Here is a 26,590-nt window from a genome sequence, read left to right as displayed (position 1 = left end):
ATATATATATATATATATATATGAGATTAAGTTAGCTAAATATATAAACAAATTCAAAATAAATACAAAAATCAAAGAAGCAACAAGGGTCACACACTCACGCTACACAACAAAAACATTAAACATAACAAATGAAAAACTAAAACATAGACTGATATACTTACCTACAGGCTACAGGCTACAGGCTACAGCTGAAAGTAAAAAGTAATCAAGTCAGGAGCTAAAAATTGATGCATAATTACAAAGGTATTAAACTAAAAAGTGATATAATGATAATAACATAGTAGTCTTTTAATAAAATGAAATTCTTGGACATGGACACCACACTGTATACAGTAGAGAGCAGAGCATTTTTTTTTTTACTTCTTTAGTTTTTTTCTTCTTTAAATTATCATATCATCACACATTAAATTGTAAAAATGTAAATAGAGTGGACTTATAGATGTAATTTAACAAAACTCATAATCACAACGGAGTCATACAAATCCAGTCAAGTTATACGGTTTGCCACAAACTCGTTGGGTTTGACATGGTTTTATCGAGTCCTATGCTTAAACAATCCAATTAAACATTGGATTGGTCAAGTTTCCGTCCACTAGGTTCCTAGTCCCACTAGCAAGGCCAATTTGAGTTTAATAACTATGTCTTCATTATTTTAAGTTTTTAAAAATTTTAATTTATATTTAAAATACTTGCACATATGAAAAATCTGTGTAGCAATGTGGCCATATTTTGCATGAAAGGCGTTTAACATGCCTATAACATGCTTGATATTTCATGATCTTGGCACATCATTAGGTATTAATATAAAGAAATCAATTCAATTGAGGCTAAAACTGTTAAAAATACATGATGACTTTGCAAAAAGTGTTTGGCAAGTATCATGGTTGGGATATTGAAAGAAACTAATAATTTTTCACACCAAACCATGTTGAGCCGGCCCTAAATGTTTATTACAAAAAGTTATCAACTAAATTAAAAATAATGTCAATAGAAAAATAGATATGGATGCTAATTTCAATATGAGGATTCTGATTTGTTAGTTAGAGAAAGAATTGGAGCATTAGGAAAAGATGAGCTAATTGTGAGAGGAGGAGATGACTTCACAAATTAATCAGCTCAGGAGAGTCTGGGTCTGTTTGGCAAAATGGCAAATCCTATTCAACTTCAAGTTGAAGCCCATAAAATCGGGGGTCCATTGATGAATGTAATTAAGCTGAAAGGTGTGCCGATTCTTCAGCAATTACGTCTAGAGGAGTGCCAGCTTAGGATATCGTCCCGCAATTGGTGCATCATTAACCAAGGAACCAATCAACCTTCTATTGTCATGGGTGTTTCAGGTAACTTCTTCTTCTTGCTTAAAACCACAGTAATTGACTTAGTTTGAGCTTGTGTTGTGGCATATGAGTCACATGCTTTGACTAATCATACTGTGACTGTACAAAGTTGAGAACTTCATGTACAAAAGTTTAGAAATAAAAGTCATTGCATGGATTGGGCTTTGTTTATCCTAGAAATTCATGGACTATTGAAGGTTAAAATGCACTATTTTTTCCCTTACCATTTGGGTCCCTTAGACTGCCCTTTTTTCATTTGGCTGAATGGTGGTGTACAAAACCTATGTTGGTATAGAACTCATTGTGCTTGGAAAGATCGAAAATTGGGTTGAAAATCTACTTTAACGCATTACTTTATGAGTTGACATAGTGACTCTGATAACAAGGGTAGAAGTAGTGAGTAACGACAACGCAAATGAGGGCAGATTGGGGGTATTTGATCTTATATACAATTTTTGAATCATGAAAAAGGGTCCCCAGCGCTGACCCTAATCTAGTTCGCAATTAAGGCTCAGTTGATTTGAGTTCATGTGATCTGAGTTTTGAACAACTGGCCATAAAGAAATATCTAGCTCAAACATGAGCACAGTTGCATTTAAATCAGTTAAACCTCTGAATTATATGATTAGTTATAGTTGTCACTTTTCTAATTTGATAAGGTATGATTGAATTTGTTCTTTCACTTGGCTTGTGGTTTCATATGTTTGAATTGGACATGAGTAACTCATAAGTTTTATATGAAATTTTTTTTAGGAAGCCTGCAGAGCTTCTCAAAATTGAATCTGTGTTATGTGATCAGATTCCAGTTGTGAGAAGGTTTACTGGGGGAGGTACTGTTGTCGTCGATCCCAACACAATATTTGTCACTTTCATATGCCATAAAGATGCTGTTGCTGGCTTACAACCATATCCTCAACCTATTATGTCTTGGACTGGTGCGTTGAACAACAAAGTTTTCCAAGGAATTGGGGATTTCCACCTTAGTGAAAATGGTAACTGCACACTTCACAATACCAGTTCCATTGGTGGAGAACTTGGGCTTTATGATATTACCAGTGGATGTTCAAATTTGATTGTTCTTTTCTTCTGATGATCCTACTGGGATGTACTATTTGAATTGCATTTTCTTTTATGCGTATTTCCATGATACGGAAGTACTTTCTCTTTTCTATTGCACTTATTGGATAACTGGTTATTTTCATAGAGGGACTGGCTGGATTCATTTCAAGGGACTGGTATAGTAGCAGACCAAATGTGCTGATGAAGGGTTTTACTTGCTATAGTGCCAGTCAGCTATCAAATGTAGCATTCTCTTGCTGACTATTTACATAAGAATCCATCCCAATTATGAATAACCTCTATATATTTTTGGGATGTGTGTTCACTTGCATGTGTGGATATGTCACATTTTAATACCAAACTAACTTGCCTTAAATGGGATTCAAGTTCAGAGTCTCACAATGAACTTGGTTTCATGGTTTTTTTTTTTTTTGGGTTTTTTATGCAAGACCAAACACACATCCCCACACATTTACGAATGCTACAAGACCTACCATGCTCTATGCCTATGGTATATAATGTTGAGCTATTAAGAGGCAACGTATTCATAAAATAAGTATAGTTGAAATGAGAATGTTAAAATGGATAAGTGGAATTACATGGAAAGATAGGATTCGAAATGAGGAAATTTGCTTAAGATGTAGTGTCTCCTATTGATGAAAAGATAAGGGAGAGTCGCTTAAAATGATTTGGTCATGTTCAAAGGAGAGCAATTAATGCACCAATGAGAGAGTGAATTGGTTCAAGTTGAGGGAATGAAAAAAATATAGAGGAAGACAAAAAATTATATTAGTACAAGTTGAGTGATTAATGCACTTGACTAGTTTGTTGAGGATCCTAACCCCAAAAAATTAGGACTACAGCTTTTGTTGTTTTTTTTTTTGTATCATGTATGCAAGAACAAGCACAAACTTGCCTTAAATCAAATAAACTAGTTTTTTTTTTTAATTATCTGAACTATACTCCCCCCCCCCCCCCCCTTTTTTATTTTATTTTAACAACTATACTGTGTTTTAAAGGCAACAGCTGTGTTATGGATACCACTTTCTTTAACTATAATGGTATCCCTGATAATCCTTGTTGATGAAACTACTGTTTGACACTTACCTCATATTCTTCCTTCAGGTTTTATATAGAAATTCTTATGGACGAATAAGCAAAGCTGTAAATGAACACCTTTTCTCATTTGGTTTCAGATTATGTATTTGGTGACCACAAGTTTGGTAGAAATGCTCAATCAATTACTAAAAACCGGTGGATCCACCACACATCTTTTTTATGGGACTATGAGGTCAGAAACATGACTTACTTGAAACTTCCTGCAAGAGCTCCCGAATATCGACTGGTATGCTAATGACTTCTCCAATTATGCATAATTTGTCCATTCTTTTGATACATTCATTCTCAAGTTGGTATCTACTATCTACTACATATATCGATTTTAGATGTAACACATAGTTTTTATAATCATTGAAAAAAAGAATCCAAGTACAAATATAGCCATTAGCTAGCAATGAGTCAAAAGAACAGGTCACAGTAAATAATGTGATGTTGACAAATATAGTTTGGTTTCTAAACGATCTTTGATTTCAATCTTTTCAAATAGGGTTTTTTCTTTTTGTCATTTTTGCTTATAACATTTGGTGGAAGGGGTTTCAAACCCAAGTTCTTTTCCATGAGAGAAATGGGTAGATTCTACTGAACCACAAAGCTCTTCACAAGGATATAAATTGTTTGCATATGCGGTGCTACTAATGCAGCAGTATTTTGAGAAGGCAATATATGGGAACATAGTGAAATAATTTGCAGACTATCCTCAGACATCAAAAATATGTAATCAGCTCAGTTCATTGATTAATTTGAGATTATTCAACACTAGAACTGCTCCCTTGTAAGAACTAGGTGGAACTAAAGTTGTAGGTTGTGGGTTCAAGATCCATTTGGTGCATCTTAACTTGTCAATAAAAAAAATACAGAGTGAAACTAAGAGAAAGTAAAGCATTGTAACCTTGAAAAATCATGATTTTGCAATTCATAATATTATTATTTGACACAATAAAGGGGTTTTACATATAATCAAGCTGACAGTTATTCATCATGATTGTGCATTTGGTAAGCATATGAAAATTATTAATTAATGCAAGATAAATTCAGATTGATGAAGAAACTGGGAAAGGGTTGAGAATCTTAGATTTATCATCTGTAATGATGGTGGATCTTTTGACATTTCCTTTACTACCCTGATTAACTTGATCTAGCTTTACTTTTTCTTTTTTCTTTTCCCCAAACACTTTTTTTTTCTACCCTGTTCTCGTAATAGCCACTTGTTATAATAATTATGCTATCTATTTTCTGTTAGGCCAGGGGCCATTTGGAATTTATATGTCGCATGAAGGACTATATGTCAAGATCAGAATTTATTAGCAGAACTATAGAGGCAACTAAAACCCACTTTTCCTTAAGATCAGCGGAGGCAGAATCCATTGAGACAACTGCATCTGTAAATACAAAATTTTGTCCCACAACCAGGCTATTGACAAAGCATGAACTGGAGGCAGCAGCTTTTGCTTCTCCATCTTTGGGTTCTCTCTCGATCATTTTAATTCTAATAACGAGTGCTAACAATGCAAGAGGTCCTCGTAGAATCTCTCACCTTTGAGTTTTGTAACAGTTGTATTGTTTTTGTATGAAATTTAATGTTTATATGACCAAATTTGTTTGATGTCACTGGATTAATCCTAATACTCACCTGAGGCATTGACATCATGTATTTTAAATTATTTCTCTTTACTGGGGAAATATTAATGCAATAAATTTAATAGTAATTCTCTCATGATTTTAGGCACCACTCAAGTGATCATTGAATAATAAAAATACTTTCAAACGAAAAACACTTTGTTGGGCTCGGGCAAAGGAGTATTTCTCTACATGGAAAAGCTAACTCTGTTGTCAATTGGTTGCTCTTTAAAACTCTATATTAAGATTTCTTTGAAGTGCATTAGGCATCTCAATTGGACAAATATTAGGCTTTTTTATTTTTTATTTTTCAAAGAACTTTGATAACATCTGTTACATCATATTATTGGTAGAGTGATTAGACCCATTACATAATACAATTATTTGTAGGAGCAATATTAGTGCTTTGATCATAATATGTTCTTTCTTAAATGTCTTAATTGTTAACTTTCTAATGTGGAAGAGTTGGTTAAAATCTATAGTAGAAGATAAGTGGTCCCAGCCCCCAGGTTTAACTCCCTACAAATTCATTTGTTGATGATGAGGGAGCAATTATTGCAGAGTTTCTTGAGTGAGCGGAGGAAGGAGATTTCGTTAATGCAAGTTCTTCAACTTCTAAGCTGTTTATTCTATTTGCATTGTTTTTATTATAGTTATTGTGTTCAATCTTTCCTTTCCAAAAGTCCTCTTAATTGAGGTAGTGCAGATCACATCCAATTCACTCGAATTTGAGTCAGAACATAAATTTTTGGTAAAAAAACAAGTTTGTAAGACTAATATAGTAAAATTTTTAAAATTCTCAAGATCACTGATTTTTTTTTTCTTCTTTTGATACAAGATCACTGATTACTGTACATGACTTACTCAGTTTCATTTATTACAGTAGATCTCGTTAAAACCCCTGTACACCTATGGTTGTAGTGACTTGTGAACTTAGCCAATTCTCTCACCCACATGACATGAATGGTTTTCATACAGCTGCATAGAGGGTGCTCTCATTTCTTTAAAGTAACATCAAATCAATAAAAGTAAAACACCACCCATGTCCAGTGGGTGTTCTTGGAAGAATATGTATATTCAAGTAGCTCTCTGTTTACACTGGTGGTACCCCATGAGGTGAATCAGGCCTGCTAGAGGTTTCTCCATAATAAGCTTGTTCCTCCACGAGTGGATGAAGATTTGCAGAGGGATTATACTGTTGAACCACCAAAACCGATGCCGTGGTGGAAAATTCTGACGATGCTAAAAAGCTTCCCACTGGTCCCAACTCTGGACAATCGGTTTTGTTCACCAAGGGTACTGTTGGGGCCATTCTTCCCACCAAGAACAGATTGTACTTGTTCAAGGCTTTTAATGCGTCCACCACCTCAGCCTTGTTTTCGACCAACATTTCCTCGTACAAATTTGACGACTCCTTCTCCTTGTTGCTGTTTGTGCTTTTAAACTCTGACAACATCAGCTCATCCTCCTCGTGATCCACATTGTCTTCGATTACTGACTTATCAAATTTCAGTGATTTTCCAGGTGAGGGAACAAATCTGATAACATTGAGCAATATTCCAGGGTGCTCAGCCATCCTCATGCCATAAGCCAGTGCTTCACGGTCATCGGGTCCCCCAAAGAAGGGCACCACTATCTATTAGAATAAAAAAGTTAAAACGATTAAACTTACCAGTTTAAATATTTAGGAAAATCAGGAATTTAGCAATATCTCCCATTTAAAACCTCGGGTTCAATGATTAAATTCATCATTTCTTGATAGTTTCAATTTTTTTAATTCATGAATACCTTGTAGGAAACATTACTGGCAGAGACTTGGGTGGTTCCTCCAAAGCCGCGGTCGACCAGAATTCCTACAGAGCAAGGGGCATGGCGGAGAACACGCTGGTTCACCAAATGGAATGAGTGTCCCAGTGACTCCATAGTTCCATCTAAACGTTGGTGCTTGTGAAATGGTATCAGAATTATGGCCACTCGCTTTTGGGCTGCACTAGTGCAAATGTCTTCATGAATATTACTGAAAGCGGAGATTGCAGTCATGGGTCGTACAATTACGCTGCTAAGCTGCCGATATGCCTCAAATGCAATAACCATCTGATCTTTGTTCTCATGTTTCTTATTCCAGAATGGAAGACCATTGCTGCGGGCTTTGTGAATCATTGAGATTGCTGAAGATCGTTCTGAAAGCTCCATGAGGTGAATGGCATATACACAAAGCTTTTGTCTACGTGTTCCACGAGACGACTCGATGATATTGATTATGGTGGGGATGTTGCGAGTGCTATGAAAACATGCTAGAATTCGGAACTCTGTGTCGACATCTTTGCGTTTGACAGTACGGTGCTTGTAAGGGGCTGCCTTTCGAGCTGGCTTATAAACAGCCGTGACGATTGGGGTGGTGATGAAGGTGGTGAACAACGCCATTAGAACCATGATAGCAAATGTCTGATCGTTCAGCACCTGCAGAGTATGTGACAAAACCAAAACCAAATGGTTGGTAGTAGCAAGTTTAATACACAAATAAATTTACAATTGGAAAATATTAAAGTTACTTATTACTAATTTTACTAAAAGAAATGTTATAAATTAGTGTGACAATTGATGTGTTTAGTATCACTTTATTTTTTGTTCTTTTGTTTGTGCTATCTTCTATTTTATAGTTTAATTTCGATTGTATTAAAGAAATGCATTCTTTAGTTTAAATATTATTTTTATCAATCCGTGCATCAAAGGGACATAGTGCTTAGCTTATCCTTAGTGAATTTAAATCTATTAGTTGTCTATTTTAGAAAAATGTATGAATTTTCAAATAAAGCTAGGGATAAGTTTAAAGAGCTATCAAATTATGTTAATTAAATTTTCAAAGTGGTTATTATTTCAGTTAGTAAAATCAAATGAGGATGTATAATATGGAAAGAAGAAAGTACTAGTTTTCAAATATTATCCTCTATTTTTAATTGAAAGTTAAAAAGCATATTACATCAATATTTATGTTACATCAATATGTTGCTAATCATATAACTTGAATTTCTCCACCCCTAACTCCCAAGCATTTTGTGCATGGGGAGAAGCCAATTGAACAACAAGACTTTTGGCAAAAGTGATCTATTTTAATAGAAAGAAAGAAACACATTTCTTGATTAGAGAATTCTAGGACTAAAATTAAGGTTAATGTACGTACCTTTCGGTCCTTCCCAATGTTGAGGACAATGAGCTCTACCAAACCCTTGGTGTTCATAAGAAATGCGAGAGCCAAAGATTCCCTTAAAGGCACCTTACATAATCGTGAAACAATGAATGTTCCAACGATCTTCCCAATACATGCGGTGCATATAACAAGTACTAGCAAACCCCACGAAGTCGCTCCACTTATGGTTGCAACATTGGTCTTAAGCCCACTGGAGACGAAGTAGAGTGGCAAGAACAATCCTGATACAAGATCCTCAATCTTCTCTATAAGTATCCCAGCAAAAGGGCCTTCCTTTGGTACCAAAATTCCCACCACAAAAGCCCCAAAAAGTGCGTGTATGCCAATAGTGTCCGTGATAAAACTAGCAGCCAATACAAGTGACAATGTGATGCATATGTGGATCTCCTTCACAGGCTCACCCTCAAGAGAGCGACGAGCCATTAAGGCGAGTCCGGGTCTTAAAACAAAGAAAGCAACGATTAAAAAGGCAACACCACAGAGTAGAACCCAAAGGGCAATGACTGGAGAGTCGTCCGAGCCCGAAATAGCAATGGCAAGTGCAAGAAGTACCCATGCAGCAACGTCGTTTACAGCAGCAGCTGACATAGCAATGCGGCCAATGTCAGTGGTGAGAAGTTTGAGCTCAGCTAGGATACGTGCTAGGACAGGAAATGCAGTGATTGACATTGCAACGCCCATGAAGACCAGGAATGGGGCTCTGGATACTCCTTTAGATATGGTGGAACGAAGAACAAAGGATGTCCCGATTCCAAGGATGAAGGGAAGGCTGATTCCCGCAAGGGCTATTCCCAACGCCTTTCTCCCGGTGCGACGAATTGAACGCATGTCAAGCTCAAGACCCACCAGAAACAAGAAGAAGAGGAGGCCAATGTTGGCTATGGTGTCCAAGACTGTCATGCTCCTTGTAGGGAAAACCTTGTGGAGAAATGTCTTGCTCCGCCCTATTGCTGACGGCCCAAGTAATACTCCTCCCTGCGTTATATATTTGTGGATTTCAACAACATAATAAATTAATGGTTGAATTTTTTTTTTTTTTTTTTTAAATTGATATATGTTATATAGTAAAAATAATTTGTAATTAAATTATTAAGTGATAATCTTAACAACACACTTACAATGATCTCTGCAATGACCCTAGGTTGTCTGATTGGTTTAAGAATATATGCAAGCGCTCTGGTAAGAACTATGACCAAACATATCTGGAGAATTAGCAAAGGAAGCGCAAAATGCAGTGGATCGTCACCTTGGAACGCTCCATTTGATGTTGCCTTCATCGGTGCCGGGCAAGCCATGTTAGTTCCATTGGGTGTTGCCATTGTAGCTACGTTGGGCAATCTTCAACTTATAATTGATTCAATTATGAAAATTAACAGAGACTACAACAAATGCCATTGGCACATGAAAAAAAAGACAAACTAAAAACAAAACAAAACAAAATAATGAAGGAGAAATTCCTTCTCCTTCAAAAACTCGCCCTTTTACTTAAAAGGTAGAGAAAGAGAAGTTAAGAAAGAAGAAAACCTCAGGCCAAGACTCCTCCCCCCAGCCCTCTTTATATTGTCTTCTCTCTCAACTGCAAATTTGTTAGATTCTAAAATTATTGAAAATCTCAAACCGTTAAGCTATTTAGACAACCGCCTAAGCCCCCAAATCAAAGTTAGTCACCTAAAATAGAATATAATAATAAATAAATAAAAATTAAAGTCTCTCACCAAGAAAAAAAAGAGGACCTTTTCTATTGGCAAATAAAATGCCTTGTTTATCGATATTATAGTGTAAATTTTTTAATTAAGGCTCAAAAATTGTAATGAATAATTTTATTAAAAATATATAAATATATACTTTTTTAATGTTGCACATCTTGTTAATATGTTTGTTGTAGATTAAGAGAGTAAAAATTTTAAATCTCTCAAAAAATTTACTCTCTCTTTCTCTCTCTCTATCAAAACTGAAAATAGAATTAATAGTTTTCCAGACAAAGTAGTCATTACTGATTCATTGTTCAATATTTGAAGTCCAATAATACCAAGAGAGACACTAACCATCTCAGACATAATATTTATTCTAATATTGATTAGTTAGATTTATTTTTAGAATTAAAATTTTTTAAATACATTTTATAAATAAATGAAAATAGTCCAATTAAGTATTAACACATTAAGTTATGAAAAAAATAAAATATTAACTAAATATATATGTTACATTTGCATGTAGTTATCCAAAATTAAAATTGATAAAATCCTATTTAAGATAGAATATGTCATTCTTCTCATTAAAGAAAAAAAAAAAAAAAGAGATAGAATATGTCACAAGAAATATTAAGTGAATTAGCGAGGAAATTACAAAAACATAATTAGTGGTAATTTTGTATCTCAAAAGCAAAGTAAAACAGTTTTTTAAATTAAAAAAAAAAGAACATAATATTATACAATTAGTATTTAAATAAGAGAAGTCCCACTAAATTTTTTTTTCCTCAGACTCCAATTGTGTTGGTCCTAGATTGGGCCCTATTATTGCGGACAACAAATTTCAATGAGGTTTGAAATGAATATATTTCAAGTTGACAGAAATGACACAATTTAAAATTTTTGATTAAAAAAAATATTTTATATTTAGGTGTGAGCTAAGTTTTACAAGGATATGTAAAGATTGTTATCGCATTTAGTGCTTTTAGAAGAGCATATCTCCTGTTCTCTTTTTTATTTGGAAAGGCATGGCAACGAATTAACTTTTAGTTACTTTGCTCCTATATATAGTTCTTGTTAGTTATACATACAAGAATAAAGAAAATCATGCAGCTCCACCCAAAATTGCTAATTGAACCAAATTATATATGGTGGATGTCACATTGTGGGGTTTGACTCAACAAAAACAGACCTTTATTTGGGTTGCCAACAGTAATGCAAGCTAAATCTTTGTTATTTTTTTTTTTGGGTAAACAGCTAAATCTTTGTTATGCATGTGTAGACTTCCTTTGACAGCATAATTAGCTCAAGAAGTACCAGATCGAAGCAATCCACCACACGAAAGCTTCCTGGCAACAACAAAGATGATTTAAAAACCTACCCGTTATTCTTTCATATAAATAGTGCAATAAAAATAGTGCCGATCTCTTTTTTCTTTTTTCTTTTTTCTTTATATTCTTTTTTGTTTGTTTGTTGTAGGTCCAAAAAGTGAATGTCAGTTCTATTGAGAGATGGTGTGAAAAATTCAACTGTTAATAATAAGTCAATTTCTTCTCTAAGCTAATCATGTATGAGCAGAATATCCCAGAACCAGATGGTAGCGAATTTGGTTGACTTCTCCGTGAATTTACTGTGACGTGCATGGAAAACTGTGCAGTTTTAAGATTGAGATATGACGCAATACTCACTCTCAATGGCTAAATTTAAGTTGAGAAAAAAAAAAAAAAAAGATAAAATGCAAATCTGAATTTCTAAAATTTCTTTAGATTTCATTTCAGTTCTCTAATTTTGCTTTTATTCATTTCAGTTCTTTAACTTTTAAGTTTATTCAATTAAAACTTTTCCATCAACTTTTATTATATGTTGTGGTTAAATTTTTAATTTTATAAATTTTTCTTCAAATTTTTTAAATTAAAAAAATTCAATTAATAATTAAAAAATATTTTTCACATTTTTTTTTTTCAAAATTTAACAAAAATGCCTTAATTGCGTAAATCTGAAACTTAAAAAACTAAAATGAACGAAAACAAAATTAAAAAACTGAAATAAAATCTAAAGGAAATTAGAAGACCTGTTTTACCTTTTAGTTAAAAAAAAAAACTTTCAATATTAACCATTAAATAAATAAAGTAAAAAAGTTATTAAAATTTGTTTTGTGAGTAAAAAATGGGTAACTGCACAATTGCTGCACTCTATCCAAATCCCCATTCTGACAGGGACCAGGTTCCAAGCCGCCACATTGCACGATGGATAATATCAACTTAAGGATTGTATGCCTTAAATGGATTAACTACCTTTCAAAAAAAAAAAAAAAAAGGATTAACTAGATTCTGGGAATTTATTCACGAATAGCCTAGCTACCAAATTTATCTATAAATATTATATTTAAAAGTTTAAGAGGAGCATTTATTATTATTATGCTATTTTTGAACTTCCTTATCTGTTACGTCATTGAACACATTATTATTCTTTTTTTTTTTTACCATTAATTTTTTTGACAATATTAAATATGTAAATATATTGGCTTTACAAATTCATCTTAATTGATTTTTTTTTTGAGAAACAATTCATCTTAATTTATTTAACTTTACATATTCATTTACTTTAATTTTAATGTTATAACTAAATAAGAAATCAATGAAAAATCGAAACTAAAATATTGTCTATACATATTCATCTTGAGGTGGTTTTAACTTTACATATAATTTTGCCTTTACATGTTTATTTACTTTAATTTTGATATTTATAACTAAAAAATGAAATGAATAAAGAGTAAAAAAAAATGTCATTAAAAAGGTATTCACAAGTCTTACTTAATCTTTGACAATAGAAAAGATACAATTTGACAAATACCCCATAAGAGGAATCCGAATTAAGGGTGTTAAAGATCTCTTATTAGAGATTTGTACCCTTATTGTTCTATTAATGACTAATTCATATGTATTCCTTCATGCGAGTATTTTTTTTATCATTTTATTTACAACACTGATGCTTTTAATGAATAGTGTTTGTTGTTGACCTAGTTGTATTCTTAGTTTTTTTTTTTTTTTAAATTATTAAGGAAAAATAGTTGCAATCATCATGTATAAAGCTATAACCAATACTTTTACTTGGGATCAACCACCTATTTCTATTGTGATTTTAAAGACTTATTAAAAAATTTGAATTTGATTATGTATTGAATATTTGACTTGATTACATTACATTTGATGTGTTTACAATTTACATATTCAGAGGAGTTTGACTTTGAATTATGATTTTAATGAATAGTGTTTGTTGTTGACCTAAGTTGGGGGGAAATCATACTATAATGCCCTATTTTATGTTGTTATTAGGTTTTAATTTATTTGAAAAACAACAGGATAATTTGGACAATAGGATGAAGAACAGTTTAGGCAATTGAAGAAGATAGTCTTAGTGCAGTTCTCATTCACTATATATAAATAAGCTGTTTAACTTTAACAACTTAGTAACAAATTATTATGTCTTTGTTTTGTGATGTTTCTAGATACTTTCAATGAATGGTGTTTGTTGTTGACTTGATTTGGGGGGAAATCATATTATAATACCCTATTTTTTGTTGTTGTCGGGTTTTAGTTTATTTAGAAAACAACGGGATAATTTAAACAATATAATGAAGAACAGTTTAGGCAGTTGAAGGAGCTGGTCTTTGTGCAGTTTTCTTTTACTATTTATAAATATTCTGTCTAACAACTTAGCAAAAAATTATTATGTTTTTGTTATATAATGTTCCTAAATGCTTGTGTAATTGTTTTAGTGTTTACAAATATTTTATATTGCGCTTCATCGTCATTATCTCATTACTATATTTTTTGAGATTTTTAAGAAAACAAAATTTCAACTTTGTGTTTTAAATTATTTATTTATCTATTAATTCACATGTTGGATTAGATTATGATAGTATTTACACAATAATTCTTCTTTTTTCAAAAATATTTTGGTACTTTTTTCCCCCTTGGAATTGTACTCTTGGTTTTTTTTTTTTTTAATTATTAAGGAAAAATTGTTACAATCATCATGTATAAAGCTAAAACCAATATTTTTACTTGGGATTAGTCACCTATTTCTATTGTGTGACTTTAAAGCCTTACTAAAAATTTTAAATTTGATTTTGCATTGAATATTTGACTTGATTACATCACATTTGATATGTTTTACATATTCAGAGGAGTTTGACTTCGAATTATGCTTTTAATGAATAGTGTTTGTTGTTGACCTAATTTGAGGGGAAATCATATTATAATGCCCTATTTTGTGTTGTTATCAGTTTTAGTTTATTTTGAAAATAACGGGATAATTTGGACAATATGATGAAAAACTGTTTAGACAATTGAAAGATAGTCTTTGTGCAGTTTTCTTTCACTATTTATAAATAATTTGTTTAACAACTTAGTAACAATTATTATGTCTTTGTTATGTGATATTCCTAGATACTTTTAATGAATGGTGTTTGTTGTTGACCTGATTTGGGGGGAAATCGTATTATAATGCCCTATTTTGTGTTGTTGTCAGATTTTAGTTTATTTGGAAAAACAACGGGATAATTTAGACAATATAATGAATAACAGTTTTGGCAGTTGAAAGAGATGGTCTTTGTGCAGTTTTTTTTTACTATTTATAAATATTCTGTTTAACAACAAATTATTATGTCTTTGTTATATGATGTTCCTAAATGCTTGAGTAATTGTCTTTATTATTTACAAATGATGATGCAAAAAAAAAATCAGTAGACTGGATGCTTTGGACTTTAAAGGGCTGGTGGTTGTTTGGAAGGCCTGAAAAAAAGAATACACGATCAAAGGATGACTGGGGTGGACCGGCCAAGAACCCTCCAATGCTAAAGTTAGTTTTTCTTTCAAATTCTAGAGTTCCAACTTTTTAGGAGTTGCAAAAAACTTACCTTCGTTTGATGTGAATGAGTGTTTATATAGTGTGTTCTTGAAGTGGTTATCTGTATTGTAACTTCCCCTATACTTGAGGAGGTCAGAGGGTTCAAGGTTAACTTCCATAACCGCTATTAGGGCTATCCACGGGTCGGGCCGGGTCGGTTTTGAGCCCAAACCAAACTCGACCCGATTGGTTCGGGTTACTGAATTTCAGACTCGTAATCGACCGAATATTCGGGTCGGATTCGACGTTTCGGATAATCGGTTGTACGGGTCGGAGTTGTTGGATTGACGGGTCTGGGCCTCAAATTGGGCCGGAATTTTTAACATTATTAAAATTTTGGTAATTTCATTTTTTTGGGCCTTCTTAGCCCAAATTACTCGATTTGGCAACTGAAATTTGCTATATATTTCAAATTAGGCCTATTTTTATTAAACTTATTTTAAAATGGGGCTTTAATTAGGACATATCTAAAAGGCCCAGAAAATGCCTATTCTTTTCATCACCTGTGATCAACATAACACACCAAAAAGCTTTTTTTTTTTATTTTTTTTATCACCTGTGATCTGAAACAAGTAGCACCTATCAATCCACATACATAACCTTTCCCACATTAACCACAAAAATTAAACACAACAAATAATATAAGCAACAAGGCAGTAAGCTAGTAGCTCAATGCCTAGAAAACCTGCCAACCACAACAAATAATATTTCTAGCAACAAATAAACTTCAATACTACCATAGAGGCAGTTACCGCAAGTTTTTGGCCAGTAACTCATTAAGGTTGAAAGCTTGGTAACCCATAATTACTTACAACAATCAAATACTATAGGTATTCCCAAAAAATAGCTTTTCCAAAACATTGAATGACTACTCTAAAGTTTATAAGTCTATAACTAATAGAAGGGAAAACCTATGAACTAAGATTTCTTTTCTATAAGCATTGACAGTTGAGTATCGTTACAAGTTAGAAAAGTGACATGTCTAAAAAAGCTTCCAAAATATTCCCAAAAAGCTCTCTTCTTTACAAAATAAATTACCATCCTCCTACAATAGACGGAACAAACAATATATTAGTACCAAATACAATACTAGCTAGTAAGGAAACCAAATTTATAATAGCAGCGGGCTAAAGGCAGAATCATACCAAGTCAGCGATTAATCATCAATGCTAATTAATGGTCGTTTGCTAGAAGTGAAACTCTTGCTTGAGTTGGAATTTGCTATTGCATTTACTGTTGGTTGTTCATTTAAAACTAGAAAAGAATAGGAAATAAACACAATAAATTAAATTTTGCTTGAATACACAAGACATTCAATAAAATTAATAGACTAAATTTCAGAATTTAAACATATTACCTAAGTCAAGTAACTTCTCCTCCAATGCCTCTACATCATCCCTTGACCGGCGATGAGAAATTGGAACTGTGGCTTGAAGCCAATTTTGTGAACATACAAGGTTTTGAACCATGAGAGGAGATAGTGAACTTCAAAATGGATCAACTATTCGACCTCCAGTGCTGAATGCAGACTCAGATGCAACAGTGGAAACTGGTACAGCCAGCACATCCTTACCAACTTTAGACAACACTTGGTACCTACTACAATTGTCCCTCCACCACTCCAATATCTCAAAATTCACATCCTTTCTCCCATCACAATTTTCAGCCAAATACTTCTCAAGCTCATTACTACAACCTGCAGATTGCTCAACTTCCAAAAAACGTTCATATCGCGAGTGAACCATCACATATGAATCACTACCATCACTTTCCAATTCTGACCTCTCACTCTCACTTTGTTCTTGCACATTTGGTGAATGAATAGAAGAGTAAAAATTATACAACTTGTACAAAAGATCTTTCACCTTATCAACCATCACTTCTGCAACTAAATTCCCATAAATTTCAGAAAAAGAAAACTTCAAAAACCTTAATTTTTTTCGTGGATCAAGAACCACAGCCACATACAAAAGAGGATTAATTTTCTCCCCTTCCCCCCCAATACTTCTCAAATTTAGTTTGCATGTTTGTCGTTGTGTTTTTCAAGAGAGTGTTTTGGGATTTAACTAAATTGGAAATACTCTCCTGAATAACAAAGATCTCATCATAAAAGACATTTGAAGTAACGTACAAAGAACCAAAGAATTTCTTCGTTGCATTATAAAAAAAGCCTTAAGAAAGTCACAAATGACCTACAATTTTGGAAATTAGCCATACACGGAGATCCCAAACCACCACTATCTTCCTTAGTCCTAAAGTACGGAGAATAACCATCATCTTCAAAATCCATTCGAAGGAACACTTTCTCAAACTTTTCACCAGTTTCTAACATGATATAGGTCGAGTTCCACTTAGTAGGTACATCTAAACTAAGAAGACTCTTGGACTCCATACCTAACATCTCCATAAAACTCCTAAAAGTTTGACTTCTATTGGGTGAGGACTTCACATACCTCACAGCTTCATGCACCTTAGCAACAGATACATCAATCTCTTTCAAACCCTCCCCCACAATGAGATTTAGGATATGAGCACAACACCTCATGTGCATGTACTCATTTCCCAAAACTGTCACATTCCAATCTTTAGTCACCCTTTGCAAAAATTTAATTGTTGTTAAATTTGAGCTAGCATTATCCACTGTCAAGGTAAATATCCCATTAATACCCCACTCACGCAATGACATCTCAATTTTTCTACCTATAGTCTCCCCCTTGTGGTCTTCAACTTGACAAAAGTTTAAAATTCTCTTATGCAATTTCCAAACATCATCAATGAAGTGACATATGAGACACATATAATTTAAATTTTGAACAGAAGTCCATGTGTCCGTAGTAAGACACACCCTACAACCCTTCAAGGTTTTCCTTAGCTTATCTCTCTCACTATTATAAATTTCAATCACATCTCTAGCCACAGTTTGGCGAGATGGGATATCCTTTAATCGAAGCTTAGGTTGTAAGGTAGTTACATACTTCTCAAACCCATATCCCTCGACATACCTAAAAGGCAATTCATCAATTATAATCATTTCGGCCAATGCCTTTCTAGAAGCCTCAACAGAAAAGGTTGTTGACACAAGGTGGAATCCATCATCTCCATCCTTTTTGGGTTTAAAAGCTAATGTTTTTTGCCCTTTAACTAGATCATCTCTATTAGGGTTCTTGGGACATATTGGCACATAAGCTAACAAATTACTAGTACCACAACTCTTACTATCAGCATTATACAATTTTTGGCAAAAATTATAAACAACCTTAGTTTTACTAGTATCACCCTCACCTATCTTTACTTTTTCAAAATAAGCCCAAGCAAGTGACTTTTTCCTGCCACTATAAGTACCACTAACAGGAGCTGTCATACTCACTTGGCATGGTGGAACTGGGGGCAACTCAGCAGCAGCAGCTGCTTCAGCTTGGGTAGTAGCAGAATCTTCAAATTGGGTGGGAATAGCACCAACATCTTCTGTAGCAGCTAGTGTTTGGACAAAGGGTTCATTAGTGAAGGTTTCCATGGCCTAAAAAAACAAAGATACGCATTAGCAAACTAGAGTAACAAGTATAATTCATAGCTTTAATAGTAATAATAATAAATGATAACCACATAAGCCAAAATTAGGAATAGTCACATTATAACAATCTTCTCATATAATCAACTTCTTGGTGTTAAATGTGTTAAAAGCAAAGCAAGGTAAATTAAAACTTCCATAAGATGCTATAACCAAAATGTTAAATAAACCTTGTATAATTTGGGCAATAGAGAACATACAAAGCTACGAACTAATAGAAAAGCAAAATTAAAAGCATCTGCAAGCCACATTAATGCATCAAAAAAATACTCTATCAGTTAGATTAGTTTACAAAAAAGCTAGCCAAAGTGAAAGTTCCCGTAGTTTTTTTTATAAGTAATGAATCTTTATTAAATGATTATCAAAAAAATAAAGGCTCTCAAGTCTCAAGCAAGATGGGAAGCATTACTGATTTCAATTGATCCAAGTTTTTCAATGTCCATAAAGGTACAAGAGGTTCCTTCCACACTAAGCACAAAATAAAACCACTTCAAATCTTAACATGCGTGCTAGTAGTAGTGTCTCACAATCAGCAAGAGCAACAAATGCCCAAAAACTTCAGCAATAATAGATGCACAAAATTTACTCAAAAAAAAAAAATCACACACTCCCTCCATCTCAAATTTTTTGCCCACCTTAAAAAACTTAACTTTTTAAAGGTGACTTGCAATAGAAAGTTACCAGTTCACAGCATTAAACTCCATGTTTTGAACTCAAATAAACCAAATAAAAAAAATGGGTATTGACTGCTCAAATAAAGAAAATGATAAGTTCAGAAAATAAAAAAATAATGTCTAATGTTAACAATACATTTAGGAAACCCGAGAATGGAATAATAACCAAACCATATATTGTAATACTCATTGGATTTAAGCGAAGAGCACCATAATTGGGTATCACTACAATTTACAAGCATTACATAATTAACAAACCATACCTTAAAGCCGTGGGTGTGTGGGTTCAAACTTGAGGGCAAAAAATAATTCTTGGAGTCAGCTTTCAATCCTGAATAAATTAAAACAGGATCAAAATTAATTAAAGAAAAGAACAAAGAACAAATGTAAAATAGTTAGGGTTTCTAAGTTTTTTTTAGTTTGGGTTTCATAGTATGAATCTATGGGTTTATTTGATTTTAACATTTGATTTCCATAACAAACCAACGAGACTAACAAAAAAGAAACAGAGAGATAACAATTACCTTACTGACTCAGTGAAGAGAGTGTGAGACGGTTTAGACTTTGGATTTGGAGAAACGGTTTAGCCTTTAGAGAGTGTGAGACTGTGAGAGTTTAAGAAAGCTTGAGAGAGCCATGTAAAGAACTAAGAGTCTGAGACTGAAGAAGTGAAGATTGAAGAGGTGAGGAAGAGTGAAAAGGGGAGGAGGCGTGAATGGGAAGCCAAAGCCATGACCGTTTGTCTCTGAAGTCTGAAGTGAAAACTGATGAAGAGACTTGTGAGAGGCATAGAGAGATATTGGATCTTTCCCATTTAACCCTCAACGTTGGATTGGCTCTTCATCTTTGATTTTAACCGTTGATTTAGAATGGGTTATTGTGCCACTATGTAATGCCTAATCAATCATATCAAGCTCAGTTGGTCTCTCATCAAGACCATTCATTTTAAATTTCAATTTAAGATGGACGGTTGATATGGATGTTGGATGGTGTGTGAGAAAAAGTTACTTTGAGACTCGGGCTGGGCATTGCTGGGCTGCTGAGTATGGGCTGTTCCTGCAGGTGTTGTCAAATCTTATAAAATATTTTTTTTATATAAATGATTCGGTCGGTTCGGATTTTACGGGTGAAATTTTTTGAAATCCGAATCCGAACCGAAATATTCGGTTTTTTTCTTTTGGCAACCCATGACCGACCATAGGCTGATTCGGATCCGCCCGTGGACCTTCGGTTCGGGCGGGCGGGTCGGTTGCTCCGGGTCAGTGGACACCCCTAACCGCTATAGGAGTTAGAATATTTTATCTTTTTCTATAACTGTCGTTGGAAGTTAATTTCTGCCTTGAAATAATGACATGTGGCTCTATTTACTGGATCTTGTGGATAAACCTCCATGGAATTTTCCAAGTGTCGAGGGTCGTCCAAGCACCTGACTCATGGACGACCCCTATGCCCCTAGACAACCATCCTATTAAGGACGTTCATTTTTATCTACTAGACCTGAATGACTTTTTTGGACAAGTCTGGAGTTGGTTCAATTCTCAGCTCACCATCAATTGCCCCCTTGTCCAAGGGTCGTCTAGAGTACTGCATGGCTTAACACTATTCTTTGGGACGTGTGTCCTTATGTCAGCAGTTAGGTGTGCCACGTGTCATGATCTCATTATTAACTAGTATTGTTGATTCACTTTTTAGAGGAGTATGCCACATCATTTTTTGGTTGGTCATGTCGTTTCAAATGTCAAATTCCGCTGCCTATAAATAGTGGAATTCCTCTCCTACCCTTCACATTTCTGAAATTTTCTTCCTGGACATCTGTTGTCTAGCTCCTCGTCTAGAAGTTTTTCCGCGTCTATGGTCTCTCTTTGTCTAGACCTAGGTATTCTCTTTATCCTCGTCTTTAGGTTTTAAGTTTTCTTCCAAAATGCTTGAAATTGTTGTTTCCTCTTCTAGCAATAGTATTGATAGATACATAGACGAGTACCATGATACAACTAGTTATAGTTCTAATAGTAGTAGTGATAGTACTAGCAGCATTGGGGGAAACACTACGGGCGAGGAATACACATCCAGCGTCCTTGGGGTTCCATTAGAGGTCTTTTAGGAGCAGCTTAGGACGAGGGCAGCTTCTGGGTCTCGAGTTGGTCCTTCGACGAGCGTCCCTCCATCTCCTCCTTTAGACAAAGAGGAGATAGTTTATAGTTGCGCTGTAGGCATCCCTTCCAAAACGAATGAACAGAGACTTAATTCACTTAGGGCTTGATACCAAATTCCCGACGACCTTAACCCTAGGTTAGCCGTCCGTGGGGAGTGGTGTTGCAACCCTCGTTTTGGGATAGGCGTCTACGAGGCTTATCTTCTAGGGGGACTTAGGTTACCCCTTAATGCTTTTGCTAGGAAATTACTTACTAGGTTAGGTTTAGGAGTGTGTCAATTTAACCCCAACGCATGGAGATTAGTCGTTTCTATGCAAGTTTTGTGGAGGGAAGTATTTGAAGGGGGTCGTCCTCTCACTGTGGACGAGTTCCTCTTCTGCTACAAACCCTCAGTGATTAGTCAATCCCTTGGCTTTTACCAATTTACAGCCAGGGGCAAAGATTGTAGATTAATCAAGTCATTGGTAATGTTTGATAGAAATTGGAAAACAGAGTTTTTCTTCGTCTCTGGTTTCTGGTTTGGGCACCCTGTAGAGGTTGGCAGGGATCCATTTAGTCCATATACCGGAGAATTAGGCAACCTTCGTCCTGAAGGTAAGTTTGTGTTTTGTTTTGCTTTCGCCTTTTTTTTTTACATAGTGTTTTATCTTTTATTTATAATCGTCTAACCCTTTTTTCTTCTTCTTTCTCTTTCAGCTGTTAGATGATCATCTTTAAGCAAATTTCATCGTGATTGTGTCCACAGAGCTCGTCTATACGTTGATAGGAGCTTTCATTCGCTGGTGACCCTTCAACGTCTCGCCACGTGGGGACTCAGCCCTGAGCCATCTACTGAAGCTATTACCCACGAGCTCACTGTTCACAGACGCGAGTTTTCTTTTTACTTGGAATTTATTTGTGTTGTTTGGGTTATGTTCTTTAGCTAAACTCTAATATTTTCCCTTTAGGGATGGCAACCATGAAGGAGAATAGGGGAAAGGAGGTGGTGGATGAGGCGACCAGGCCTAAGGCTCAATCCCAGCCTCGTCCTTCCGTTGGGAACAAAAGAAAATCTTTATCCAAGACGTTGAACTTGGGAAACCTCCCCAGTCGTCGAGGAAAGATGGCGAACCATGGGTCGTCCAGGCCTGGGACACCTCTCAATCGTTCGTCCAAGTTTTTGATGTTGACTCGTCCATTCCCCCTGAAGTCACTCCAGCCAAAACCACTGCGACTTCCTCGTCCCAGCCTTCCCAGAGGGTTCCTATAAACCTTTTGGAAAGTGAGGACTTAGCTTGGGAAAGGTTTGAGAAGTCTATAACCAGTGAGGACATAGCTGCGTGCTATGACATGTCCTTGAAAGAATTTAAGCATTTTGGTGTTCATGATCTATTCAAGGTATGTAATTACTTTTCCTTCATCTTGTCATAGTAATATGTATATGTATATACATTTTTTTAACAGAGTTTTTGATCATTTATGTAGGCAATGTCAAAGTTAATTTCCGCGTCCAGGCAGGCCACGGAGTTGGATAAGACGAGGATTTTACTTGAGACGAGGGTCCTAGAGGTCAAGGATGACTGCAAAGGCTAGGCTGAAGTGGTAACCAAGGCTAAAGATGAGGCCAAGGAACTACAGAACCTCGTCAAAGAGCTTAGAGCTGACGCTATTTAGAAGAACACTCGTCTTGACTACCTTCAAAAGTGGAACGATGAGTTGAGCGCCCTTCTTAACAAGGCCAAAGAAGACGTTGTAGTGGAGTTTAGAGCTTCCAAACAATTCACTGATTTGTTGGACACTAACTACGTAGCTGGTTTTGAAGACTTTCGTATGGACGCTATGAAAAACTTCCCTAAAATTAACTTTAGCTCCATTAAGCTCAACCTTGGTGCTACAAGCTCTCTACTCTAAACGAGCTCTGAAGATGATGCCACCACCCAACCCACCTAGGATGAGCCTAACGATGGAAACAATCCTCCTTAGTGAAAAGTCTTTGAAAAATTATCTTGTCATTTTTCTTTTGTTTTTGTTTTATGCATGAGGTCCGCTGTTTTGGGCCATTTAAATTTATTCAAGTACATTTGTCTCATCTATAGTCTTTGTGACGAGCTTTCAAACAATTTCCTTCTAGTCTTTAACTTATAAGGGTTTTCAGACGGTGGTCATTTACCCTTTTTTAAGCTTTTATAAATGAATGTTTATTTTCATTGCTTTATTTACTATTGAATGTATTGTCATATGGACAAACTTTTTTCCATGTTATACTGGTTTTTTAAGTGTGGTCTATCCACTCATGGTGTTTAGCTCGTCCTTGTTCAAGAATTCCCTTATGTTCAATATTTTTGCCATTCTTTGAATTTCACATGTATAACTCGTCTTATAGATGACATTGCCTTTACCAGCTTTGTTCGTCCAGAAACTTGACTTAGCCAACTCTTGTTCCTCATCCATAAGCTGGACAGCTTACTTTCGTCTTTAGGTAAGATGCCTCCAACATTTAACTCGTCCAAAAATTGGATCATCTTGGCTAGTTGTATTTATCCATAGATTTCAAGTATTCTTATATGCGTGCATTTTCTCGTCCATTTCTTAGACCCTTATGCTTAAGGTTTTACCTTGTCCATTAGTTGAGCATGCATTTTCTCGTTTATTGTTTAGACGAGTATGCCTTTTTGTTTCTTTGCTTTATCCTTATTTTAAGGAAAGCTTGTAGACGTTACACCCTTACGTCCAGGGATTTTTCTCGTCTTAGGTCTTAGCCTTCTTGTGGAAGAAATTATGAGAGTTAGATTTATGTATCACATACATTGGAAATCCAAAATGCATATACATAATATAAAATATCGTCCACAAGCATGGCACATGCTTAAAAGCCAGTGCCTTAGGGAAATAAAAATACTTATACAAATAGATAGACTAAGTATGTAACCTTGTCCACCATAATCTTGTCTTTAGACAGTGCATAAGTTAGAGCCTAATGCACTTTTTAGGGAATCAAAATATTTAAAACATGCAGTAGTAGTAATAAACAGAGTAATAAACATGGATAAAGATGAGGGAAACACTTCAACTTCGTCCATGACCCTACTCATCCAGGCTGACCCTTCACTAATAGTACCTTCTCAGATGCTCGACGTTCCAAGGGTGATCCAGCTTCCGTCCATCTAGAGCTTCTAGGTAGTATGATCCCTGCCTTTTGCAATTAATGACCCTATAGGGTCCTTCCCAATTAGGTCCCAGTTTCCCATGAGCTGGGTTCTTGGTTGCCAAAGAGACCATTTTAAGGACGAGGTCTCCAACGTTGAAGCACCTGGGTTTCACCATCGTATCGTATTGCCTAGCTATAAGATTTTTGTACCTTGCTGTCCTCTGCTCCACATCTATCCTTACCTCGTCAATGAGATCGAGGTTAAGACGAAGTTGTTCTTCATTCTCCTCGTGCTAATACTGCATTACCCTGTGGTTGGCCATGTGTACTTCTGCAGGTATGATTGCTTCGCTTCCATAGGCTAGTTTGAAAGGGGTTTCCCTTGCAAGAGTTCTCACAGTCGTCCTATAAGCCCATAAAACACCTGGTAGCTCATCTGGCCATACTCCCTTGTGCTTGGCCATTCGCTTGTGGGTGGGAGGGTGAGGAATAATGATTTTTGATTCCAAGTTGTTCACAAAATTCCCTGAAAAGTGTGTTATCAAATTGTCATCCATTGTTAGATATTAGTACTGTGGGTATCCCAAACCTGCATTCAATATTCTTCTACACGAAGTTCTTGAAATTTTGCTAAGTGATTTTTGCCAAGGACTCGGCTTCCACCCACTTAGTAAAGTAATTGATCCCTACAGCCAAAAACTTCATCTGCTTGGTTTCAAGCGGGAAGGGACCTAAAATGTCCAGTCCCCATTGCGCAAAGGGCTATAAGGCCATTATCGGGGTCAAATACTCTGATGGTTAGCTAGGGATGTTACTGAAGCGCTGGCACTGGTCACACATTTTGACATAAGCCTTAGCATCTGCTTGAATAGTTGGTCAGTAGTAGCCTGCACGGACGACTTTATGGACTAATGCTCTTGCTCCCGAATGATTTCTGCATGCTCCTTCATGAACTTCCCTCAACACATAATTCAACTCGTCTGGAACTAAGCATCTTAAGTAAGGCTGAGAGAAGCCTTGCTTATACAGTACCTCGTCTATGAGGACATACTTGGCAGCTCTAATCCTCAACTTCCTAGCTTTGTCATTGTCTTCTAGAAGCCTTCCATCTTTAAGATAAACTATTATTGGAGTCATCTAATTTCCTTCTCCTTCAATTTGTTGTACCTCTGGAAGATTTATGCTTGGCACATATTGAACTTGGTCATGGTCGTCCATCGCTCCCCCACTAAAGCTGCCTTTGCCAAAACATCCGCTTCCATGTTCTCCTCCTTTGAGAGTTGAACAAAAATGGCTTCTTTGAATCTTTTGAGGAGTCGTTTTACTTTGTTAAGGTACTTCTTCATCCGGTCTTCCTTGGCTTCACACATTTCATTCACTTGATTGATGATCAACTGAGAATCTCTTTGAACGACTACTAACTCCGCCCCCAAGGACTTAGCCAATTCTAATCTTTTGATAAGAACTTCGTACTCAGCTTCATTGTTAGTAGTTTGGTATTGTAGACGGGCTGTGTATTTCAACTTATCTCCTTTTAGGGGCTTGAGTATAACTCCGATACCCCCTGCATATAACATGGACGAGCCATCTACATTGATGACCCACCTTTAAGCCCCTTCCTCTTTGTCTAGCTCGTCTTGACTGGGAATGAACTCTACAATGAAATCTGTCAATCCTTGTGCTTTTATCGCGCTTCTTGGTTGGTACTTGACATCAAACTCACTAAGCTCTACGGCCTGTTGGATTAGTCGTCTTGCAGCTTCCAACTTATTCATTGCCTTTTTTAGTGGATGATCTGTCAGGACGTTGATGACATAAGCTTGAAAGTAATGTCTCAGCTTCCTAGAAGCTGTGACCAAAGCAAAGGCTAGCTTTTTCATCATTGGATATCGTCCTTCCGCTCCTCTTAGCGCCCGGCTCATATGGTAAACCGGCTTCTGTATCCTCCTTTCTTCTCTAATCAATGTCGAGCTCACTGCATATGAGGACACCGCTAAATACAAATATAATTCTTTACTTGGTATAGACAGGCTTAACAGGAAAGGAGTAGTGAGGTAGGCCTTGAGGTCTTGAAAGGCCTTCTAGCACTCGTCCGTTCATTCAAATGCCTTCTTTAGAACTTTAAAGAA

The 26,590-nt window shown here is 35.5% G+C and overlaps 3 protein-coding genes and 1 pseudogene across 5 annotated transcripts; 1 reads left to right on the top strand and 3 right to left on the bottom strand.

The window, feature by feature from the left end:
• The first annotated feature begins 961 nt into the window (after window positions 1-961).
• LOC142623780 (uncharacterized) lies at window positions 962-7,742 on the top strand. 3 transcript variants are annotated; one of them, XM_075797238.1, is made up of 6 exons: window positions 962-1,340; window positions 2,091-2,329; window positions 3,593-3,741; window positions 4,756-6,656; window positions 6,928-7,087; window positions 7,258-7,742. In XM_075797238.1, the coding sequence occupies exons 2-4, from the start codon at window positions 2,260-2,262 to the stop codon at window positions 5,053-5,055; spliced, it is 519 nt and encodes a 172-aa protein (XP_075653353.1). In that variant the 5' UTR covers window positions 962-1,340; window positions 2,091-2,259; the 3' UTR covers window positions 5,056-6,656; window positions 6,928-7,087; window positions 7,258-7,742. The 3 variants fall into 3 exon arrangements, with proteins under 3 accessions (XP_075653353.1, XP_075653354.1, XP_075653352.1); XM_075797239.1 differs by having other exon boundaries at window positions 2,137-2,329; window positions 6,928-7,742; XM_075797237.1 differs by having other exon boundaries at window positions 6,928-7,742.
• Window positions 6,226-9,789, bottom strand: LOC142623779 (cation/H(+) antiporter 19). Its single transcript, XM_075797236.1, has 4 exons — window positions 9,459-9,789; window positions 8,314-9,315; window positions 6,921-7,592; window positions 6,226-6,768 (listed from the first exon to the last, which is right to left on the bottom strand). The coding sequence occupies exons 1-4, from the start codon at window positions 9,657-9,659 to the stop codon at window positions 6,226-6,228; spliced, it is 2,418 nt and encodes an 805-aa protein (XP_075653351.1). The 5' UTR covers window positions 9,660-9,789.
• A 6,306-nt stretch (window positions 9,790-16,095) lies between these two features.
• On the bottom strand, window positions 16,096-18,453 carry LOC142624114 (zinc finger BED domain-containing protein RICESLEEPER 2-like; annotated as a pseudogene).
• Window positions 18,454-25,639: 7,186 nt separating this feature from the next.
• On the bottom strand, window positions 25,640-26,038 carry LOC142624949 (uncharacterized). The gene has a single exon (XM_075798669.1). It carries the CDS (start codon window positions 26,036-26,038, stop codon window positions 25,640-25,642), a length of 399 nt encoding a protein of 132 aa, XP_075654784.1.
• Between the last annotated feature and the right edge of the window lie 552 nt (window positions 26,039-26,590).

The sequence above is a fragment of the Castanea sativa genome, chromosome 2 (assembly GCF_040712315.1).
Source record: "Castanea sativa cultivar Marrone di Chiusa Pesio chromosome 2, ASM4071231v1".
Taxonomy (NCBI): domain Eukaryota; kingdom Viridiplantae; phylum Streptophyta; class Magnoliopsida; order Fagales; family Fagaceae; genus Castanea; species Castanea sativa.
Note: the sequence above shows the minus strand (reverse complement) of the source record. Positions and strands in the feature narration are given on the sequence as shown.